The 22601-nt window shown below is 41.8% G+C and overlaps 1 protein-coding gene across 1 annotated transcript in view; it reads left to right on the forward strand.

Annotated features, from left to right (window-relative positions):
• LOC140196678 (janus kinase and microtubule-interacting protein 1-like) overlaps positions 1–22601 on the forward strand; it is a 377821-nt gene that overhangs the window by 171915 nt on the left and 183305 nt on the right. Inside the window, exon 3 of the mRNA XM_072256285.1 lies at positions 10069–10311. Within this exon, the coding sequence (XP_072112386.1) occupies positions 10183–10311 (129 nt within the window). The 5' untranslated portion in view covers positions 10069–10182. The remainder of the gene's footprint in view (positions 1–10068; positions 10312–22601) is intronic.

The following is a 22601-nucleotide window of genomic DNA, read 5'->3' on the forward strand; positions in this document are numbered from 1 at the left end:
CCAGTAAGGTGCAAGCTCACAGTGAGGTGGATTGTGAGAATCCATCCAATAGCAGGAATCACGCATAGTTCTATAACAGTGGGGTAGAGCTGCTCTTGAGCTTGGTGGTATGTGATTTCAGGCTTTAGTATGTGCTCCCTGATAGAAGGACTTCCCCCCTCCCTCTCCCCCTCTCCCCTCTCCCCTCTCCCCTCTCCCCTCTCCCCCCTTCTCCCCTTCTCCCCTCTCCCCCTCTCCCCTCTCCCCCCTTCCCCCCTCTCCCCTCTCCCCCTTCCCCCCTTCCCCCTTCTCCCCCCTCTCCCCTTCTCCCCCTCTCCCCTCCCCTTCTCCCCTCTACCCCCTCTACCCCCTTTCCCCCTCCCCCTCTCCCCTCCCTCACTTCCCTCATCTCTCAGCCTCCTCCTTGCCCTCACTCTCCTGTATTCTATCTCATCATCATTTGAGATCTGGCCCACTATGACGATGCCATCTGCAAATTAGTGGATGGAGTTGGAGCAGAATCTGTCCATGTGGTCATGAGTGTTCAGGGGGTAGAGTAGTGGGCTGAGGATGCATCCTTTTGAGGCAGTAGCCTTGAGAGCAATCATGGCAAAGCTTACATCTACTTACAGAAACGTCAGCTCAGATAGTCTGGAAGCCCGAGAGTCAGGAACAGAGGTGAGGTTCAGGCTGATTTCTTTCGCTTACCCACGCATGTTTATTCCTTTCTCCGTGGCGCTGAGGCTGTGAGTTGACCAGGCTGCTGTATGTTTCTGCCTCGATGTTGTGATGAACTGGGAACTGAGGCTTGGGCTGCTCTGGGAATGTTTCTGGGATTCAGTCTGGTTCAGGATGCTGTTTTCTTGCTTCTATTGTTTGTATGATGTATGTATTTTTTTCTTTCTCTCTCGTTCCCTGTGCAGTGGTTTTAAGTCTTTTTTTAAAATTGCGTTTTTTTTGTGTTTCTTGCTTTGTGGCTGCCTGTAACAGACAACTTTCAAGGTATATAATTTATACATTCTCTGATAACAAATCTTACATCTTGCATCCATAACAGTAACTGTGGTTTCAGGTGCATTAAAGGCTGTCGGGATTGGTGATGCCATTCCAATCCCTTTCTATTCAATATGCTCATTGAATGTATTAGCCGCATCAGGAAGTGATGTGTTGCTGTCAGCAATGCTGTCTGAATTTGTATTGTAGCCTGTAACAGCATGTAAACCCTGCCACAACTGATTGTTGGTCTAAGATTTGATTTTGGATGGCTATTGCCTCTTTGCATCCCTGACAGCTTTACCATGTTCTTGTCTCAATTTCTCATAAAGGTCACGGTCACCTGATTTAAACACTACAATCCTAGACTTCAATAGGGAGTGGATCTCCCAGTTCAGCTATAGTTGCTGGGTTGGGAACACCCAGATTATCCTCTTGGCAGTTATTTAGAAATAAAAATGATTGAATAAAAATGATATTTGACTACTATATTTTATGATTTATTGCCTTTAAGTATAAACAAATTGATTTGGTTGTTTTGGTTTAAAACCTTCAAGAATCTCTTCTAACTACTATATTTCTTTGTAGTTCAGGATAAATAATGACTAGTGGTATACTGGACATTAAGATATAATAAAAAAAACATTCTTTCATTAAGCTTTAGTTAAACCGTATGCAAGCATGTGTATGTGAGTTACAAAACAGAATATAAATGAGGATGAATATAGAAAAATTTTGCAATGTCTAGCACTTTGATGTGGTAGGGTAGAAATAAACAGACATAGAATTAAACAGGCAGTTGTTCATGGTGGCAGAATTTGTATTTAGATTCATTAATTTGTATGGAATCAGAAGGTTAATATTGTCTTTTAAATGTTTAAAAGATTGCCAAAGTATTATCAGTTGTATAGCAGAGGAATGACATGACTTATAGATATATTTCAGTGTCTAAGGTTAATGAGCCATATACAAAATATGTTTTCATAAGTCTTGATGCAGCTTTTATTATGTATCTGCTCCTTCTGGCATGTTTTCTAAATATAGAGCCACAATGTGTGGTGACATTTGCAGCCTGCCCTCAGCACATCCTTGGGTGTTAAAGCAAATAACACATTTCACTGTAAGTTTCAATGTACATAAATAAATCTAAATCTATATGTACTATTGAAAATAAAATGCACCCTAGTGTCAGGATGATGCCTTTCCAAGATTGCAACTACCATATGCTGTTGCTTGTTTTCCAGTAGCAGGCCCATGATACCCATCTCACTGTGTTACAGCTTTAGCTCCAAAAGACTGGAAGCTGTTGAGCATTTGTTTAGCATCTGAAGCTGTCTTTTGATCACTAGCTTTGCATGAACTTAACTTGATAAGAGATAGATACCAACGGCCTAGGTAAGGGAGAGTTTAGAAATAAACTCTCACTGCCCCTGCCCCCCACAGCAATAAACATGCCCACATTAAGTTTCACCTTGTAGAAATAAGAGGCAGAATATGCAACCAGAAGTCGTCATTGACATGCATATCACCATTGAAAGCATCTGTTGTCTATCCACTGATGCCAGCTTGCAAGTAAGTACTGCCCTTCTCATAAACGGCAGAGATCTTGCTCAATGGAAGAACGAAGCCTACCCATGAAGTGGCTGGATAAAAGCATATTAATAATCTGACTTTTAATGCCTTTGAATATCCTAAACATTCAGAAAAAAATCAAAAATTCTTTAAGAGCAGTTAAGGTGTAGAAATCATTTTAAAATAAAAAAAAATTAAAACATAAACATGGGAATGTCTGCAGATGCTGGTAAAATTGGTCTGTTATGGAGAAGGAGAATGTTACATAGGTTTTCTGCATTTTGGATATGGACCTGGACTATAGACTTTTTTCAGTCACAGCTCTTTTATATTCTGTGTTTTTCACCCCATCTTTCTCATTTTTTGTGTGCAGGTGTGGGGGATTTGGGGCTTGATGTGTCTATTGTTTTTGTTTGTTCTTGGCGGGAGAGGGGTTTGGGGCTTGATGATCAGGCTGCCATTTTTTTCTTTCAAGGGTTTCATGGCTGCCTGGAGAAGAAGAATTTCAGAGTTGTTTACTTTGATAGTAAGTAAACCTTTGAATCTTTGAAATCCAAAGCAACGCACACAAAATTCTGGAGGAACCGAGCAGGTCAGGCAGCATCTCTGGTATAAACAGTTGATGTTTCGCCCCAAAACTTATCTTCACGACTGAGAAGTAAGGGTAAAGGCACCAGAAAGAATAAGGTGAGGAAAGGGGAAGGAGGATTAGCTAGAAGGTGATAGGTGAGATCAGAGGATAGGAAAGGTATAGGGCTAGATTAGATTAGATTATGAGGACACTCAGTCCTCATTTATTGTCATTTAGAAATGCATGCATTAAAAAATGATACAATGTTCCTCCAGTATGATATCACAGAAACACAAGACAGACCAAGACTAAAACTGACAAAAAACACATAATTATAGCATATATTTACAACAGTGCAAAGCAATACCGTAATTTGATAAGAGCAGACCATGGGCATGGTAAAAAAAAGTCTCAAAGTCCCAATAACCCAACATCTCATGCAGACGGTAGAAGGGAGAAACTCTCCCTGCCATGAGCTTCCAGCGCCGCAAACTTGCCGATGCAGCATCCTGGAAGCGTCCGACCACAGTCCGACTCTGAGTCCGTCCGAAAACTTTGAGCCTCCGACCAGCCATCCGACACCAAGCACCATCTCTGCCGAGCGCTTCGACCCCGGCCCCGGCCACCAAGCAACAGGCAAAGCCGAGGATTCGGGGCCTTCCCCTCTGGAGATTTCGGATCACACAGTAGCGGCGGCAGCGAAAAAGACATTTCAGAAGTTTCTCCGGACGTTCTTCCATGCTCTCACGTCTGCCTCCATCAAATCAGAATTGTGCACAGCACCCTACTTGGCAGATTATAGATATTCATCGTCGGAGAGGCCGTGTGCGCTGCGTTGCGCTGCCATCTACTCCTCCCGCCAGAAAGGAAGAAATCTGGTAGGAGAGGAGAGTGGACCATAGGTAAAAGAGAAGGAAGAGGGGATCCGGGGGGGAAGTGTTAGGCAGGTGAGAAGAGGTAAAAAGCCAGAGTGGGGAATAGAAGAAAAGGGAAGGGGGTGAGAATTTTTTTTACTGGAAGGAGAAATTGATATTCATACCATCAGGTTGGAGGCTACCCAGACAGAATATAAGTTGTTGCTTCTCTACCCTGAGGTGGCCTCATCCTGGCACTGGCACATCAGATTTGGTATGGGAATGGGAATTAAAATGTTTGGCCACCAGGAAGTTCCATTTTTGGCAGATGGAGTGGAGGTGCTCAATGAAATGATCCCCAAATTTAAGATAGGTCTCACAAATGTAGAAGAGGCTGAATCAGGAGCACTGGATACAATAGATGACACCAGCTTATTCGCAGGTGAAGTGTTGCCTCACCTGGAAGGACTGTTTGGGGCCCTGAGTGGAGGTGAAGGAAGAGGTGAATAGGCAGGTGTAGCACTTAGGCCACTTGCAGGGTTAAGTGCCAGGAGGGAGGTTAGAGAGGAAGGACAAATGGACATGGGAATCGTGGTGGGAGCATCCCTGCGGAAACTGGAGACGAGGGGTGGGAGAGGTAAAGATATGTTTAGTGAAGAGATGTTCAGTCCCTTTGGAGTTGGCAGAAATTGTGGAGGATGATGTTTTGGATGTGGAGGCTGATGAGGTGGTAGGTTAGGACAAGACAGACTCTATCGCTGTTAAGGCAGCGGGAAGATTGGATGACTTTGGATGTCCGGGAAATGGAGGCGATGCGGGTGATGGTAGCATCACTGGTGGAGGAGGGAAATCCCATTCTTTGAAGAAGGAGGAGATCCTGATGTCCTGGAAAAGAAGCCACATCCTGGGAACAGATATGTCAGAGGCAAAGGAACTGAGGAAAGGGAATAGTATTTTTACAGGAGACAGGGTGGGAAGAGTGATTGTCAAGGTAACCGTGGAAACCGGTAGGTTTGTAAAAGGTATCGATTTACAGTTTGTCTCCGGAGATGGAGATAGAGAGATCGAGAGAGGGGAGGGAGGTGCCACCAACAGGCCAAGTGAATTTAAGGGCAGGGTTAGAGGCAAAATTGATGAAATTGACGAGCTCAGCATGGGTGCATGAAGCAGCACCAATGCAGTCGTCAATGTAGCGGAGGAAGAGTTGGGGAGTATAACCAGGGAAGGCTTAAAAATTAAAACATTTAAAACATTTTTGATCAGTTAAATTGTTAAATACAATTTGTTTTTTTATATAGTTTTTTTTTGCTCAGCATAACAAAACTTTTAAAGGAACAACTTATTTTACACTTGATCTTTTCCTTGGCAATCATTCCTCTGCATTTCAATGAATAGGCTCACCGTTCAGATGACAGGTCTAACATAACACAGGATTAACATGAGTGCAATAGAACTGTAATAACTTGCATCCCACCATTAGATTCCAGGGGCTGTTTAGTTTGGAGTGACAATATTTTCTTGCATGATGCAGCCCAAGATGTTAGTCTGAAGGAGGGGATAAGCTTGTGACATTCCACTGGCTGCAACTTTGGCTCATAAGGATTTTTCTTTAAATAATTTATACAGTTTTAAAGGTTGAAATTTCTGACATTGGATCCAAATGAAGATTGTATGAAATTATTTTTCTTAAGAGGTCATTGATTGTCAGCTTGGAGTGGAATTTCTACCCGAGTCCTATTGATCAGCCAACACACAGTCCACACGAGCATGACATTAACGTGGAGATACAGAGTAAATGAAACAGTGTTAACAGAGGAGACTGGGCAAAGCCTGGACTTACATTGTTGGTTTCCACTGCAGCAATAGTTGGAGATTTTGAGATAGATTTTTATTATGTACTTTCAGACAACATCTGAGTAAAGTGCATAGCGAGTGGTATATAAGGAATTGGAATGCAGTTTGGCACAGAAGGAAATGAAGTAATGTTCCTTTGGAATATGTGACAAATCAGGAGAATTTTCTGCAGAAATGCCAGGCACATATGTGTTTCAAGCATTCCTCTTTTCAATAATCCAGCAGTAATTGACAGTCCAGCAGAGAATGGCTCAGAATAAAGCAGTATTACAGACTACAAGATTCACTTAAGAGAAGAGTTGTGCCATCGCGCTCCTGGAGGAATGTAGTATTATACTACAGGTTTTGAAAATCAGTTTATTTCCACAAAAGATTAGGGAAATAAAGCCAAGAATATGGTAGGGATTTAGACTGCAACACAGACTGCATTTCTGAATCAGAAAGACTTTTATCCTGTGTGGTTTAGATTTAATTCAGAGCACTCCTCACACTGAATATTTTAAGAGCTAGCTTTTGCTTTGTTTGACAAATTTGCTGGTCTCGCTGTCCCTGAGGCATTTTTCATCTGTGTCAAGGGAGTTAACTATTTGCTAAACATACAGCTGCACTCTTTATTCCTGTATGGTTTCGATCCAGTGTAGTGTTAGTGGATTACTTTAATGGTGGTACTTTTTAATCCCATCCATCAAAGCATATTGCAATAGAGATTGTTTGGAAAAAAAAGTCATTAGCACTGGCGGCTCTCTCAAAACCAACTGAATATGAAAAGTCATTAAATACAAAGCTCACACAGGAACTGGCAGTTTTACTTTGGAAAAAGTGATGGCCCAGCATTGATGGTTGCAGGGATAAATTGAATTATTATTACAATAAAGGGGCAAGCAGTTCACAGCATTATGCAGGTGCAAGGCAGAAAAAGAAGCTGCACACTTGTTATGCCAGCCCCCACCATATTGCAGTGTTTCTGCATGAAGCATTGCTCGAGCCTCACTGTTAATCCAGCCATCCCACCCTACAAAAACATTTCAGGGAGGTAGCACCATCAATTTGCGGGAGACTTCTGGGAGAGGTGGGATGTCTGCAATAGAGTAGCTCCTTAGCAGCTGGCCAGCTAGTTTAAGTAATGTTAGCTATGGTAATGAACGAATGACACCTGTTAAACTCACCTCAACATGTCTTTTACAGTCTTAACCCACCATGGGCAATAGAAAAGTCACTGTTGCAAACAGAGCAGCGAGCAACACTGTCATTATTTTGACCCCTATTAGGCAGGGGTACACTTTAGTGTAGTCTGGGGTGACGTACGTTTTATATTTTTTTGGAACACTCTGCCATGGCTCGATCGCGCGGTCTCTCTCTCTCGTGGTCGCTCGCGCGCTCTCAAGTGCTCTTACTTGCTTTCTCGCTGGCTCGCTTTCTCTCGCTCTCTCTCGTGGTTGCTCTTGCTATCTCTCTTGCTTTTCTCTGACTTGCTCTCAAAAAAATTGATTTCCGTGATATTGTATATAATTTGCGGGCATCAGGGAGCCACTATTAATATGCGGGAGACTCCCGGAAGTTCTGGGAGAGGTGGGATGTCTGTTAATCGATGTAGCCCATGTATGGTTACTCAAAGGGGAACAAGTGATTGATTTAATAGTATGTGCACTTTTTTACTTGTTTATGGGATTTGTTGCCAATATCTAACTGTATAGAATGGTTTGCTTGTCCATTTCATGAGGCAGCTAAGAATGAACAACTTTGTTGCAAACCTATGCAGAGCAGAGTGCATAAGGGTGCTTTTTTGTGTGAGACTGATGGTTTCTTGGTCCTCAATCATTGATACTGACTTCTTAAATCTGGATTTATTTAAAAAATGAACTTTAATTTCCTGGATTGTGTTTTGAACTTACTTTACCAAATCACTCACCCTGGCCTCTGGATTACCATTCAGTGACCATACCACCATCCCCTTGTGCCTTGCACTTAGGGGTCCTGTATAGAGAATGTTTATTGTATTTGAGTGGAAGGCTTTAGGTAATCAAAATGTCAGCCACTTGTTGCCAAATATCCAACCTCTAAACTGTTATGGACGTAGTCCATATTTATGTGATTGTTCGATTGGAGCCTCTGCATGGATGTTGGTGGGACTCAGTAATGAAAAACCTTTGAATGTCGGGGACAACTGGTCAGACTTCGGATAACAATTGTCATGTTTCCTGAAGTACAGTGAAAAACTTTTGAGTGCCATCCAAGCAGATCATGCCATGCATAAATATATCATGGTAGTAAAAAGAAAACAGAATATTGAACATAGTGTAGCAGCTGCAGAGAAAGTATATTGAAGGTGAACAAGCAACATGCAAGTGGCACAGGGAAGAGGACAGGGAAATAAAGAATTAATTTTCAGCACATGAGAAGTCCCTTTAAGAGTCTGATAACAGCAGGACAGAAATAGTTATGAGTATTACTTGCTGCTTAAAAATGTAGATTGTGATGCTGCTTGGAGTTCATTACATTAGGTTTTGGATTGCTTCATTGTCTGAGATTTGTGAATGAAATATTTGATCTGATGAATAATCAGCCTACTTTTGACTCTCATTGGAAGTGGAAGACATTTTCATCTTATTGAGCTTTAGCCCAAAAATTACGAAGGTAATGAATCAGTCAACAGAGGAAGTTAAATTAAAAGACAAAGGCTCCTCCCTCCTCTCCCCCATTTTTTTATTCTTATGTCTTCCCCCTTCCTTTTCAATCCAGGAGAAGATTTTGGCCCGAAACGTTGACTGTTTATTACTTTCCATGGGTGCTGCCTGACCTGCTGAGTTCCTGCAACATTTTGTGTGTGTTGATTAGTTCAAGTTTTTTTTTCAATCAATAACACATTTTAAGAAAGTGCCAAAAATATGGCCAATCTAGCAATAACTGTGCCTAAAAAATGGGATTATGCCCTTAATTGACTATACATACAGGCTCCCTCTGCTGGTTGATTTAGTTTGGTTCAATACACAAATTGCTGGAGGAATTCAGCAGGTCAGGCAAATTCTGTAGAGGGAAGTGAACAGTCAACATTTCAGGCTGAGACCCTTCAACAGGATTTGGACTTCACAAAGAAATAGCTGTTTATTTCCCTCCATATACACTGCTTGACCTGCTAATGTCCTACAGCATTTTGTGTGTGAGGCAAGATTCCAGCACCTGCAGTCTCCCCTGTGTCTATGATTGTAGGTTGGTTGTAGGTTCTTCAGATCTAATTGAATGATGAGCATCTGACTGCAGTAACAAGCAAGCCTAGAATGTGGTCACTTTGTCTAAATCAAACAGTCCTTTTCCAACTGACGGAAGATAGCACCCACCTACAATGTGTTGATACCAATCGATATTGTTACAATATAGGACCTTTCTACAGTATTGTTCACACTTGGGACATCATGCCTCATCAGGCCTATAGTATCCTTACACCTGAAGTTCCTGTAGGCAATTCTTTGGACCAATCACAGGCTTTCAAAATTGGATTTCCCTGTCACATACGTATATAACAGAGTAGTCATCTCTCTTGATCAAGTTAATTTCTGGTCCCACAAGTCATTGAATAGCCCTTTGATATGTCAAAGCCAAGCATAAACGATTTAATTCTATTGAATATGCCTAACTATTGTTACATAAATTGCATTTTCTTGAAGTTGAATGTTTTTCAGTAATGCAAAACATTCTCAAGGAATGTTGCCAGGTATCTTTTCCTAATTACACTTTGTCGACATTCTTTAGAATGTATTTGTGTGTGCTCTTAGGTATCTTCTAACTAGCTGCTTAGTGAACCCAGACCCTATTTCGTAGATTTATTTTCCAGACATAATCTAGAAATGGTTTTTGTCATATTGCAAATATTTGTTCCCCCCTCCCGCTCCCCCAAAAGCCCTGGAAGAATTTTGCTATTAACTACAATGTTATAAGAGTCCACATAATAGCCCAATGAACGAAATTCCACTCAGGCACCATTCATGTAAGCATGAATGCATGCCTTTATGGATTGGTTATCCTGCTATATCAAGTTTGTCCACACACCTCGCTGGTAAGACCCTTTTCCTTGCTGACAGTAAGCTATTGATGAAGCAGCTAAAGGAAGTTGTGCTCGGAGACTGCCCTGAGGAACTGCAGCAATATACTAAGACTGAGATGAGATGTCATGCTTTGTAAGATGCTGTTCTATGATGAATTAAAATGTGGAATTTACTTTCTACTTTGTCTTAACTGTATTTTCTCCAGGGTCCAGAGAATGGAGCCGACGATGGGAAGAATATTCATAGGGTGTGAAGCCCTGACAGTTAGGAATTATTGATTTCCCATCAAATCCACAGAGAAGAACTGCTGGACAAAAAGATGTCAAAGAAAGGACGCGGAAAGGGCGAGAAGCCTGAGGCGCTAATAGATGCATTACAAGCTGCCAATGAAGAACTCCGAGCCAAATTGACTGATATTCAGATAGAGCTTCACCAGGAAAAGAGCAAGGTAGGAACAGTGATTGATACTGGACAGTACCAAAGGTTACACAGTTATTTTCATAGAAAAGCTAAATGCTGCCATGTCTATTAAAGGAAAAATATACTTTCATTTGTCTTTCAAGATCCCTGAAGTGTTTCATAGTCAATGAAGTACTTGTTAGAAACAATTCCTATGTTGTCATGTGGGGAACATGACGACTACTTCCACCCAGCAATGATGTGATTGAGAGCTCAGAATCAGGTTTGTATTGGTTAAGAGTAAAATGTTGGTCAGAACCCTCGGGTAACTTTCTTGTTGGGCCTTGAAGTAGTATCATATTCTGTTCACTTTGCAGACTAGATGCTTCATCTGAAACCTGTCATCTCTGATTCGGTACCACTGGCATATCGGCCTAGAATTTTATGCATAGTTCTCATGTCTCAATCTCCAGAGACAGCAATGTGGTGGAATAGTTGAGGTTTAATGTGTAATGTCATCTTGGCTCTGTCAGTTCAGGTTATATTACTCTTTATAATCTGTACATAATGTACAGGCTTACAGAAACTCTGCCTCTTTTACAATTCTTACAGGCAGTCTAAACAATTTGTAACTGAGAAAGTATTAAAGTTCAAAGTAAATTTATTATCAGAGTACATATATGTCACTATGTACAACCCTGAGATTTGTTCTCTTGCAGGCATACACAGAAATCCAAGCAACTGTGACAGTGCTCACTGTAGGTGTGTTCAATGGTGGGGAGGGCTTTACCCATGATGGACTAGGCCATATACACTGCTTTTTGTAGGCTTTTCTGTACAAGGGCGCTGGTGTTTCCATATCAGGCTGTGATGCAATAGTCAATATACTCTCCACCACCTATCTATGGAAGTCTGTCAAAGTTTTAGATGACATAATGAATCTTCGCAAACTTCTGAGAAAGTAGAGGTATTGCTGTGCTTTCTTCGGAATGACACTTACTGTACATGCTGGACACTGAGGAACTGAAAATTGCTGACCCGCTCAACTTTGGATCCTCTGATGAGGACTATCTCATGGACCTCTGGTTTCCTCCTTCTGAAGTCAATAATCAGCTCCTTGGTCTTGCTGATTTTGAGTAAGAGGTCATTGTTGTGGCACCACTCAGCTAGATTTTCAAGCTCCCTCTTATATGCTGATCCGTCACCACTTGTGATTCGACCAATGACAGTGGTCTTGTCGGCAAACTTAAATATGGCATTGGAGCTACAGTATGGCTAGCCTTACAGTCATAAGTATAAATCAAGTAATGCAGAGGGCTAAGCGCATAACCTTATGACTATCTGTGCTGATGGAGATTGTGGAGAATTTAGTGCTGCCAATTCAAACTGATTGGTGTCTGTAAGTGAGAAAATCGAGGATCCAGTCACACAAGGTTGAATTGAGGCCTAGGTCTCAAAGCTTATTGTTTAGTTTTGAGGGGATAATGGTATTGAATGCCAGGCTGTAGTCAATGCAGAGTATCCTGATGTATGCATCTTCACTGCCCAGATGTTCCAGATGTTGAGTGAAGAGTAAATGAAAAGGCATCTGCTGTTCACTGTTGTGACGGTAGGCAAGTGGGAGCAGATCTAAGTCGCTTCTCAGGCAGGAGTTGATATGCTTCATCTTCAACTTCTCAGAGCACCTTATCACAGTGAATGTACTGTAAGTGCTACTGGATGATAAACATTGAGGCAGGTTACCACACTCTTCTTAGGCCCGGTATAACTGAAGCCTACCTGAAGCGGGTGGGTTACTCACGCTGCCTCCTGAGAGGTTAAAGATATCAGTGAGCACTCCAGCCAGTTGATCAGCACAGGTCTTTAGTACTTGGCTAGCTCCCCTAGTTTGGCTGGCTGTTTTCCATGGGTCTACCCTCCTGAAGGGTCTTTTGGTGTTGGCCCCAGAGACTGAAATCATAGGGCCATTTGGGGGCTGTGGGAATTCATTGCTGAAACCAGTAAAAGTCCCCTCTTTCTCAATAGCCATGGACAAAATGTAAGGAAAAGAAAAGCTTTCATTGTCACAGAAATAATTTAGCAGTGTGGCGCGCTGGCCATAAGTGTTTGAAAATTCATGTTTGTGCTGAAGTGGTGAGTTAGAACCAACTCTAGCGAAGGGAGGGTTGTTGTTAACTCCCCCCCTTAATGCTTCTTGCATATTGAGATTGCTGGATTATATTATTATTGTTTTGTACTTTAGTTAAGGTGATGAAAATGATTGAATGGCTGCACATTCATAGTTATGAGACATAAGACATGGGTAAAATAATCAATTTTCATCGAATTGCAGTTGCAAACCCATGAAGAGTGCTTGGGCATGCTCAAAGTAGCAATGAAAATCTATAAATAAGCCAATTGCTGAAATATAAAGCCATATTCCTGCAAATTCTAATACTGCTATTGCTTAGACCAACGAAGAATTGTTCTATAAATGCAGAGGGATTTGTCAGCTAGAATTGGATTGTTACTTGCAATTTCAAAATCCGTTTGATGTGTTTGACAAGGTATGTGAACAAAGCAAAACTGGCATAGGATTTTTATTAAACGTACCAGATAGAAGCTTCTTACTCCCTTTACATTGCCTGTGAACTCTGAAGGAAGGGCACAATCAGTACCACATTAGGTAGATGGTGGGAGGAATGTTATAGGTCAACTCACTTGGGTCTTCTGGATGAGACCAAACACTGAAAGGTCAGGAGAAGCTGATCCACAAGTTTGCACCTGATTTTTTCAGATCCTTGGGTGGGACATGCAACAGGTCGAAGAAAATAAGGAAAATGTTTAGTTTTGCAATCTGAGGGCTGAAGGATGTCAGGCGGCTGTTTTTGGTCAAATATGGATATTTGCCATGACTACCATGGAGGACTGTGGTTATGATTCAGAGTAGGGGTGCTTTTCCAGAGGCAGCTTACATTGACAGTTCATCAAGACAAGCAGATAACCTGAACTGCCAAACAGATCATTGCATACAACAAGAACATTGCATCTAATTTGTTTCTAACCTGGAGACTCTGCAGTATTGAGGCTAAACGTGTTTTGGATATTTTTTATTGTAGAATGTTCTCATCGTGCTGAACAGAACAAAGTATTCATGCTGTGTTGATCTGTAATTAAGTAAGGTCATATCTACAGTCTGTTCCAAATTCTCTGTCATATACTTCATACTTATGACAGAGAAGGAGGCATTTTGTCAAATTAATTCCTTCTAGCTCACAGATCAATACTAAATGACATGGTGCCAAGTTGCATTATCAGTTCGGGTAATTTTTTACGTTTGTAGGAATGGTGTTGGGGGCAGCACAGATTTTAGGGACAGGAACGAGGAGGAAATAGAGGTCAAGCCAGAGTCCGGGTCAGAGTGCTCAGTAGTTGAAGGCCATTGATCCCTATAGACAGATGATGGGTCGGCAGGTGTGGAAGACGAAGACGAGCAGTCTCTTCATCAGTGACTGAGGTTGGTGGTCCCAAAGATGAGGGCTGGTGACCCCTCCTCTCCAAGGTAGGTGAGTCCCTGTGGATTAACAGGATCTGGCATTGGAGGTCCTTGTGGGCAGGATGCATGAAGGCCAATAAACCCCAGGTCAACATTCTGGGGTCCATGCGAGTCTGAAGATCGAAGCTTGAAGGTCAAAGACCAAAGTTAGTGAGACCATATACTCACTGACTTTGGTTTTTGACCTTCAGCCCCGATATCTGCAATACTACTGGGGAAGTCAAAGGCATTATATATGTGAGTTCGCTGGAGGCTGAAGACCTGGGGTTAGAGGCTTATCTATGTGTGTGAGTGTTAGAGAGGAAAGAGGCTTGTTTTGCTCTTGTTTTGTTTTATTGCCGCTGCCGTTGTTACTTGTGTTATTTGCTGAACATTCTATGTTGGTGCTGGATCGTGTGGTGACACTTACGGGCTGCCCCCAGCACATCCTTAGGTTGCAACACACACAAAATGCTGGTAGAACACAGCAGACCAGGCACCATCTATAGGAAGAGGTACAGTCAACGTTTTGGGCCGAGAGCCTCCGTGTACCTCTTCCTATAGATGCTGCCTGGCCTGCTGTGTTCTATCAGCATTTTGTGTGTGTTGCTTGAATTTCCAGCATCTGCAAATTTTCTCGTGTTTACATCCTTAGGTTGTGCTGGTTTTAACTCAAATGATGCATTGAACTGTATGCTTAATGTACATGTGATAAATACATTAATCTGAATTTCCCCACTATTTCTCTCTGTTACCTTCTCTCTCCACATTCCGGTCAATTCTGCCAGTCAGCTACACTAAGGTTGCTAATGGTGTCCATCTAACCACCCTGCCTGCACATATTTGGGATGTGGGTATAAACCTGAGCTTTATGGAAGCCCACAGGGTTATGGGAGAATGTGTGAACGTCACACACACACGGTACTGGAGGTGAGACTGGAACCCAGGCGGCTGGAGCTGTGCAGCAGCAGCTCTGCCAGCGGCACCACTGCTGCCTTTATTTTCTATTATACTGCAGAAATTGAATAGTTCAGATGCAAATATATAATTTTCTCTTGTAATGGCTTATAAGATTGAGTTAAAGCTTCTGTCAGTTTTTTTTATTGCACTATCTCTCACAGGAGATGTATTTGAGTTGAATTAAAGTATTTTACTGGGTTGTAATGGGATTAGTTGAATGTTGGTTGCTGTAATAAAACTCCATATTGTCTTCAAAGCTTAGTAGACCTGGGGGAGAGAAATGACTTCCATCTGTATCTAGATGATATTTTACTTGAGAAGAACAAAGTGGTTTGTAAGTTTATTAAGGATTGTATTCTACATGCTTGTTTTTAATATGAGATACAATAATTATGAATGATAGCAAATTTTTGCTGTATGGTTGTGCATCAGAGAAACTTTTGTGTAGGATGTTGCTTGCAAGTTTAAGATTTTGTGATTGTTTGTGCTGCAACAAAATTCATAACTGTATTCTAATCCAGTGGTACTGACGAAGGGTCTTGGCCCAAAATGTCAACTGTACCTCTTCCTATAGATGCTGCCTGGCCTGCTGCGTTCACCAGCAATTTTTATGTGTGTTACTGAGAACCTAGATGAATTATTGACCAATGGCCAGAAAGGGGATCAGAACCCCAAATAGGAGAAAATCTGCAGATGCTGGAAATCCAAAGCAGCACACAGAAAATGCTGGAGGAACTCAGCATGCCAGACAGCACCTATGGAAAAGAGTAAACAGTTGGCATTTCAGGCAGGGGCCCTTGATCAGGACTGGAAAGAAGAGCCAAATCAGAGTAAGAAGGTTGGGAGAGGGAAGGAAGGTGGTAGGAGATAAGTGAAATCAAGAGGTGAGGAGGGGGTGAAATAAAGAGTTGGGAAGTTTACTGGTGAAAGAGGTAAAGGCTGGAAGAGCAGGAATCTGATAGGAGAGGGGAGAAGACCATGGACGAAAGGGAAGGAGGAGGAGTGCCAGAGGCAGGTGAGGGGCAGGTAAAAGAGATGAGGTTAGAAAAGGCAACAGGAATGGGGAATGGTGAAGGAGAGTATGGTGGTCTGGTCACTTTCTGGAAGTTCAGGAAATCGATGTTCATGCTATCAGGTTGGAGGCTAACCAGATGAAATATAAGGCGTTGCTCTTCCAACCTAAGTGTGGCTTCATTGCGGCAGTAGAGGTGGCCGTGGACTGACATGTCTGAATAGGAATGGGAACTGGAAGTTGATTTGAAATGGGTGGCTACAGGGAGATCCCACTTTTTCTGCCGGACAGAGCATGGGTGCTCGGCCAAGTGGTCTCCTAATCTCTGTCTGGTCTTTCCGATAAGCAGGAGGCTGCACCGGATACAGTAGATGACCCCAACAGACTCACGGGTGAAGTGTTGCCTCACCTGGAAAGACTGTTCAGGGCCCTGAAAGGTAGTGAGGAAGGAAGTGTAGGAGCAAGTGTGGCACTTGTTCTGCTTGCAAGGATAAGTACCAGGAGGGAGATCAATGGGGAGGGATGAGTGGACAGGGGAATCGCATGGGGAGTGATCCCTGTGGAAAGTGGGGGGAGGGGGGTGGAGGATGTGCTTGTTGGTGGGATCCTGTAGAAGATGGTGGAAGTTAGGGAGAATTGTGTGCTGAATGTGAAGTCTAGTGGGGTGATAGGTGTGGACAAGAGGAACCCTATCACTGGTGTGTCGGTGGGAGGATGGGGTGAGGGCAGATGTGCAACAGGCACTCTGAAGGTGTCCTGGGTCATTGGACCCAGAACCCAGTTCTACCTGTAATCTGTCATTTTTTATTCGAATTAATTTTCTGCTGTCTGGTCAGTGGACGAGGGAGGAGATGTAACAGCAAGTTTTCAGCTTGTACTTTTCTTTAAAGCTGTACAGTTAAAGAGAATAAAATAGCCTTTGCTTTCCAATACTGAGTATTGGGAACTGTTTGCGTTCACCTCTCAAATTTCAGTTGCTTTGGAGTGTATGGACTCAGACATACAGAGGAAACATACAGGATGAACTCCACCACATGGAAATTTCAATATGGACTTTCAGGATCATGAGGGAATTCACTGAGGTCAGGTAAGGAAAAAAAAGCAAGCTCTACTGGAAAACCAATCTCCCGCAGATCATCCCACACCAATCTCATCAATATATGTAACTTTAGATGATGCTTATCATCTGGAGAACTTTTGACAGAACCATTTCCACATCTCCCAACCTGATCAGTATTGTTCCCCTTCACACTAGACTGGAAGTTGCAACTGGAAAACTATTGGAGTGGTTACAAACTACAGATGTTTTAAATTCATCTCATTGGCTCTTCACTCAACCTTGGAACATCTGGACAGCAAAGATGCGCCTTATCAACTCTAGCTCAGCATTCAAGATCATCATCCCCTCAAAACTAATCAGTAAGTTCCAAGATCTCAGCTTCAATACTTACCCCTTTGTGCAATTGGATCCTGGATTTCCTCACTTGTAAACCCCAGTTAGTTCAAATTGGCAACAACATCTCCTCCACGATCTCCATCAGCACAGGTTCTCCCCTGCTCTACTCACTTTACATTTATGTGTGGCCAAGCATAGCTCCAATGCCATTTTCAAGTTTGCTGATGACTCCAGTGTCAGTGGCTGAATCAAAGGTGGTGACCAATCAGCACATAGGAGGGAGACTGAAAATCTGACTGTGTGGTGCCACAACTATAATTCAATGTCAGCGGGACCAGGGAGCTGGTTTTTGACTTCAGGTTTACCCATCAACCATCAGGCTCTTGACTAGAGGGGATAACTTCACTCAACTTCTCTTGCCCCATCATTGAAACATTCCCAAAACCAATGCATTCACTTTGAAGGATTCCTCATTGGTGTTGTCGATACTTACTGCTTTTTTATTGATTATTATTATTTCCTTCCTTTTGTATTTGCACTGTTTATTGTCTTCTGCACACTGGTTGAATGCTATACTTTGAACTTTTGAACTTAATCCATTGCATAGTTGTGGTTGAAGCTATCTCAGCCAAACCCTAGTTGTTGATCCTTTGACATGAGGAATAAAAGTCAGCATTATGACCAAGCAAGTTCCTTTTACAATCCCTACATGCTTCAGCCTGATAGAGCATCAGTGAGTCTTGCTGAATAGGTAACATTCAGTGTAAAGCCTTTGCATTGCCAGTCTTCTCTGCCAGGGTCTTTGGAACAGCCCAGATGGTAGCCAGGACAGGGTAATGCACAAATGGTGTTTTGTCAGTAACTGCCTGCCGACTAGGCTCCTCATTGGACTATAAGAACTACATACTGTATGTTCACTGAAGATTTCATCTTGAGGCTCATAAAAATCAGTCTTGTGTTGAGCAACACATTAGTTGGTTAGTGTGAGGCATATTGTTAAGGTCATCACCTCAAGGATAAGGCAAAAGTTAAGGAGTTTTATTTAAGATAAAATAGCAGTAAAATGTGCTATGATGAAATTGGGGTTCCAAAATGGCATTTAAAATGTAAAGTACGCCAAATGTCATATTGGTAGATGGAACATTCGCTTGCACTTAGCACTTAACAGAAGCATGCAAAGCAGACAGGTATAGCGTCAGTCAGTGTGCAAAATTGCTTTGATTCCTATACGGCCATTTGAAAGCTCCATGTTTTAATCTGAACATATGCTTAAAGGCATAAGGGATCTCCCATTAGTGCTGCTTAAAAGATTCATGGCTAATTACATATTGGTTGCTAGCTGAGTTCTTCTGTCTGTGGCTCTAATTCTGTGAGCTTTAGATGCTTTGTATGATTGGCTGGAGTTTTAGTGGTCTGCAGGGAGTTGTATGGCAGGTGCTGTTGAAGTTTCATGCTGACTAAAAGCTTCACAGCTCTTGACATACGATGAACAGAAGGTCATCTTGGCATTGAAAATGACTGGAAGAATGAAAGAAATTCAGGCAGAGCAAGATGAGTTACTGGAGGAGGAAGAATGAGAAGGGAAGAGGGTCTTTAGATAGTAGATCTGTTGTAATACTGCTGTAGTATTGGGAAACCAGAGATGTTGCTTTAATTTGACATTTGTGGATTGTATTCACCGACCTTGATCACCTTTGAGGTTACTAAAGATTTTTACACTTTCTCAGAGTTAAATATCTGACATTGGCCTCTTTCACAATCTTCTGCACTGAGCACCTCTGGAGGGCATTCTGGTCTTCACAGGCAAAAACATCTTGTTTCTGTTCAAACTCTGATAAATGATCTCCAGCACACAGTTTGTAAAATGGTGCTCATTGTCTCTTGGAGTTGTAGGCTGTGGCATTTCTCCCAATGATCAAGCAACTCCTGCATCATTAATAATGCAAATCTCTTTTCAGACAAAATAGAAAAAAACAGAAAATGCTAGAAATACTCAGCATGACAGGCAGCATCTGTGGAAAGAGAAACAGTGATAAAATTTTGGGTTGAAGACCCAATGAGTGTAAGGAAGGGATGGAAGGGACAAAGGGAGTAATACTTATGGTATGAGGCCAGAGTTGTTATGGACATAAGGTGTTGATGATGTTTTCTAGTTGCTATCTAAGGTTGCTATATATCTGGAGTAGTTAGAAAAGAGTCATGAAAAAAATGAATGCAAACTCTGTGAAATTAGAACAGTTAGAGAAAGGGGCACAAAAATCTGCGAATATAGATCCTTCAACTATAGTTCAGGGGAAGAAGGAAGATATCAGAGATACTGTTTGGAAAGTCTTATTGATAAAGCAAATGAAATGGAGGTCGGTGGGGGAACTGCAAAAATGCAAAGGTGTCCTGACAGGTGGCATTGTGGGAGTAAGTATAGTAATGGTCACTGTGGGAGTCTGTGGCTTTGTAATCAATATTTGTCGCTAATCTATTTACTGATTTCATTAGTATTCTTCATTTTTCTTTTAAGATTTGCAGCTTAGCCTTTGAATGTATGGCTTGGCTTTATTTTGTGCAGGCTAGCTTTCGGGTATGGCGGCCATCTTAAGGACTAATTGTGTTGACACAGTAATTGTCTTGAGCATTGTCTGTATGCAAAAAACATATATGTTTATGATATGAATGTTTACCGTAATGTCATATTTTAAATTTATTGATCAATTTTTCTTTCTAATAATTTGTGTATTACTTGCTGCTCTTGGATACACTGCCCATCATGCATGTTGACCACCTTTTTTGATTTATAATTTCTTTCTTTGTGCAACATTTTCAGTTGTAAATTGAAGAAGAGCTTGGTAACAAGCAGGCAGAGGGAAGTTGATGTGCTGCTTGCATTGCTAGGATGCCCAACCCTGACCGACAGAGGCCTCACTCATTGACATATATCACAAACAGTTTTGATCTTGGCAGAACACCACTAAACATAGACCTCCAGGCAGAAAAGGCCTATCGACCACTACCCTCTGCCTTCTACGGGCAAGCCAATTCTGCGATTTAGTGAAATGATAAATGATACACATGTGATAGTTCAAAGTAGCTGGATGTTTTGAAATCCAGGAATAAATTAAGACAAACTCCTGATACAGCCGGATGTTCTGAACCTTAATGATTTAGGACATGGAAAATGGTGGTTCAGTTTAAGAACATGCTTCCAAATTCAACTTTGTTCTTCAATAAAGAAGATGTGTTTTTTATTCAGTTACTCCTGACATACCTATCCTGAGTAAAGTATGAATGAACTATGCCAGAGCAGGTTCTAGTTTTGGGCTTGCACTGCACTTAGCATCGGGCATGGGCATACACACAAGAATGTTTTAGTGTTGGTGCAGATTTGTACTCGTAGAGCTGATGTAAGCAGTTTATTGACTATCGGACTGAATGCATTTCATGCATGTCGTTGCACCAGAAAGATAAACTTCATACAAAATGGGTGTGTAACATCATGAGGGGCATTGATAGGGTGAATGGAAATGGTCCTTTTCCCAAAGAGAGGCAATGAAAGACTGGAAGGCATAGCTTTAAGGTGAGATGGGAAAGACTTAAAAGGAATATTAGGATCAGCTTTCTCAGGCAGAGGGTGTGGTGTATATAGAGCTGCCATTTTGGAGGAATCATTACAGGTGATGTCTGGATGGTGCAGTTAGTCTGTTTCATTCTTTTAAGGTGACTACAAACTCTGGCATACATGAAGTTCAACGTTAATTCAAAAATGGCAGACTGCAATGAATTCAATGTAAAGCTGTCTTTGGGAAAGGAGTTCTTTAGCAGAAGCAAAAGGAGATTGCAACCAACCTGTCAAGGTCTCTTATAGAGCAATGCTTTTGGCATTGTATGTCATTTGATGTCCCTATTCAGACCCAACACTCTCTGTAAGTAGCCATCTTCCTGCATTAATATGCTCCACCAGGCATGTTTGTTCAGGTGCACTGGTTTGTAACGTGTGAGATATACTGCGACATCTGCTGTATTGTACTGTCTTGATAGTTTGAGACATTCATGAAAGTGGCAAAGAGAAGCAGAAAAAAATATGTGTACGTCATCCAGAACTCATTTTTCAGATCTACAAATTATACTCTGATATTTCTTCCTTGCTCCTTGTAACTTTGAATGTGATGGATGACTTCTGCAATTGTGCACTAAAACAGACAGAGTTAAGCAGCATCAAGATTTCCCTACCTGTCAAAGAGTAATGAGCTCTCTTGTTTGAGTCTATCTTTAACTATTTCTTTCAAAGATGGGTATTGCTTGAGAGTTGAGAGTAACCAGTCTGGTTCAGAAGGTGGTGGGAGTAAATCTGAGAATCCGAAGTAAAAGACAGGATGGATTTAACCTTTAACATTGGACAGTTACCCACGTGAAGGAAGATAGAAGCTTTGGAAGCTCTTGTACCAGTGCAGGAGTCTTGTAGCAGAAGCAAAAGCAGACTGCAACCAACCTGTCTGGATCTCCTGCAGAGCAATGCTTTTGGCATTGTTTGTCATTTGATACCCCTTGCAGATCCAGTACTCCCTGTAACTAACCACCTTCCTACATGAATATGGGCCATCAGGCATTTTTGTCCAGTGCCCTGGAATTGGCCACCCTATCTTTTTAGTTAAGGTTCTAGAATTGGGTCTCAGCAGAGGCTGGGTAGAAATATTTAACTATGGAGATTTCACTAGAAGCATCAATAGGCCAAAAGACCATGGGGCATATTAGAGAGCATAGGTCATATTAGAAAAATTAGGACGTTTGGCTCATTAGTCGGCTCCACCATTTCATCATGGCTGATTTATTATTCCTCTTAACCTCATACTCCTTTCTTCACCTGGTGACCTTTAACATGAAGGGCCTGAAGTGGCTAATCCACGCTGTATCTCAGTGAATAAATATGTAATCTGGAACTATCAACCTCCGCTTCAAATATATCCAATTACTTGGCCTCAACGTTAAACGGTGGAAATGCCTTTAGCTTCTCCCCCTCAAATTGCAGGGTGAATTCACTCATTCTGCCACCTCCGCAGTGCGTACCTACACAGCTATGCAGTGAGTTAAACAACTTCTCAAAAATTACCCCTAGACGGAAGCTTTCTCAGGGGTTTTAATGAGATTTCCTACTTGTGAAACTGCAGAAAGTTATGTAAAATATGTATTAAGCTGAACATAGAATCATCCTGCACTTGCAGATATTAATACTGTCGATTATTCTCACAATTTGTGTTAACCAAGGTAAGAAACATGCACAATACTCCAAAACTACGCCGTGTAAACAAGAGTACAAGAGTAAATTTGTGGCACAACAATACCTTGATAATGCTAATACTTCCTTCAAAATATAGCTATTGAATGTTTACCAATATGAGCAAAAGCCTAAGACTCATAGATATAGCTGTTTCAAGGGCAAATAATGAGAGGATAGAGATTCATGTTTTT

Source organism: Mobula birostris, chromosome 4, assembly GCF_030028105.1.
Source record: "Mobula birostris isolate sMobBir1 chromosome 4, sMobBir1.hap1, whole genome shotgun sequence".
Taxonomy (NCBI): Eukaryota; Metazoa; Chordata; class Chondrichthyes; order Myliobatiformes; family Myliobatidae; genus Mobula; species Mobula birostris.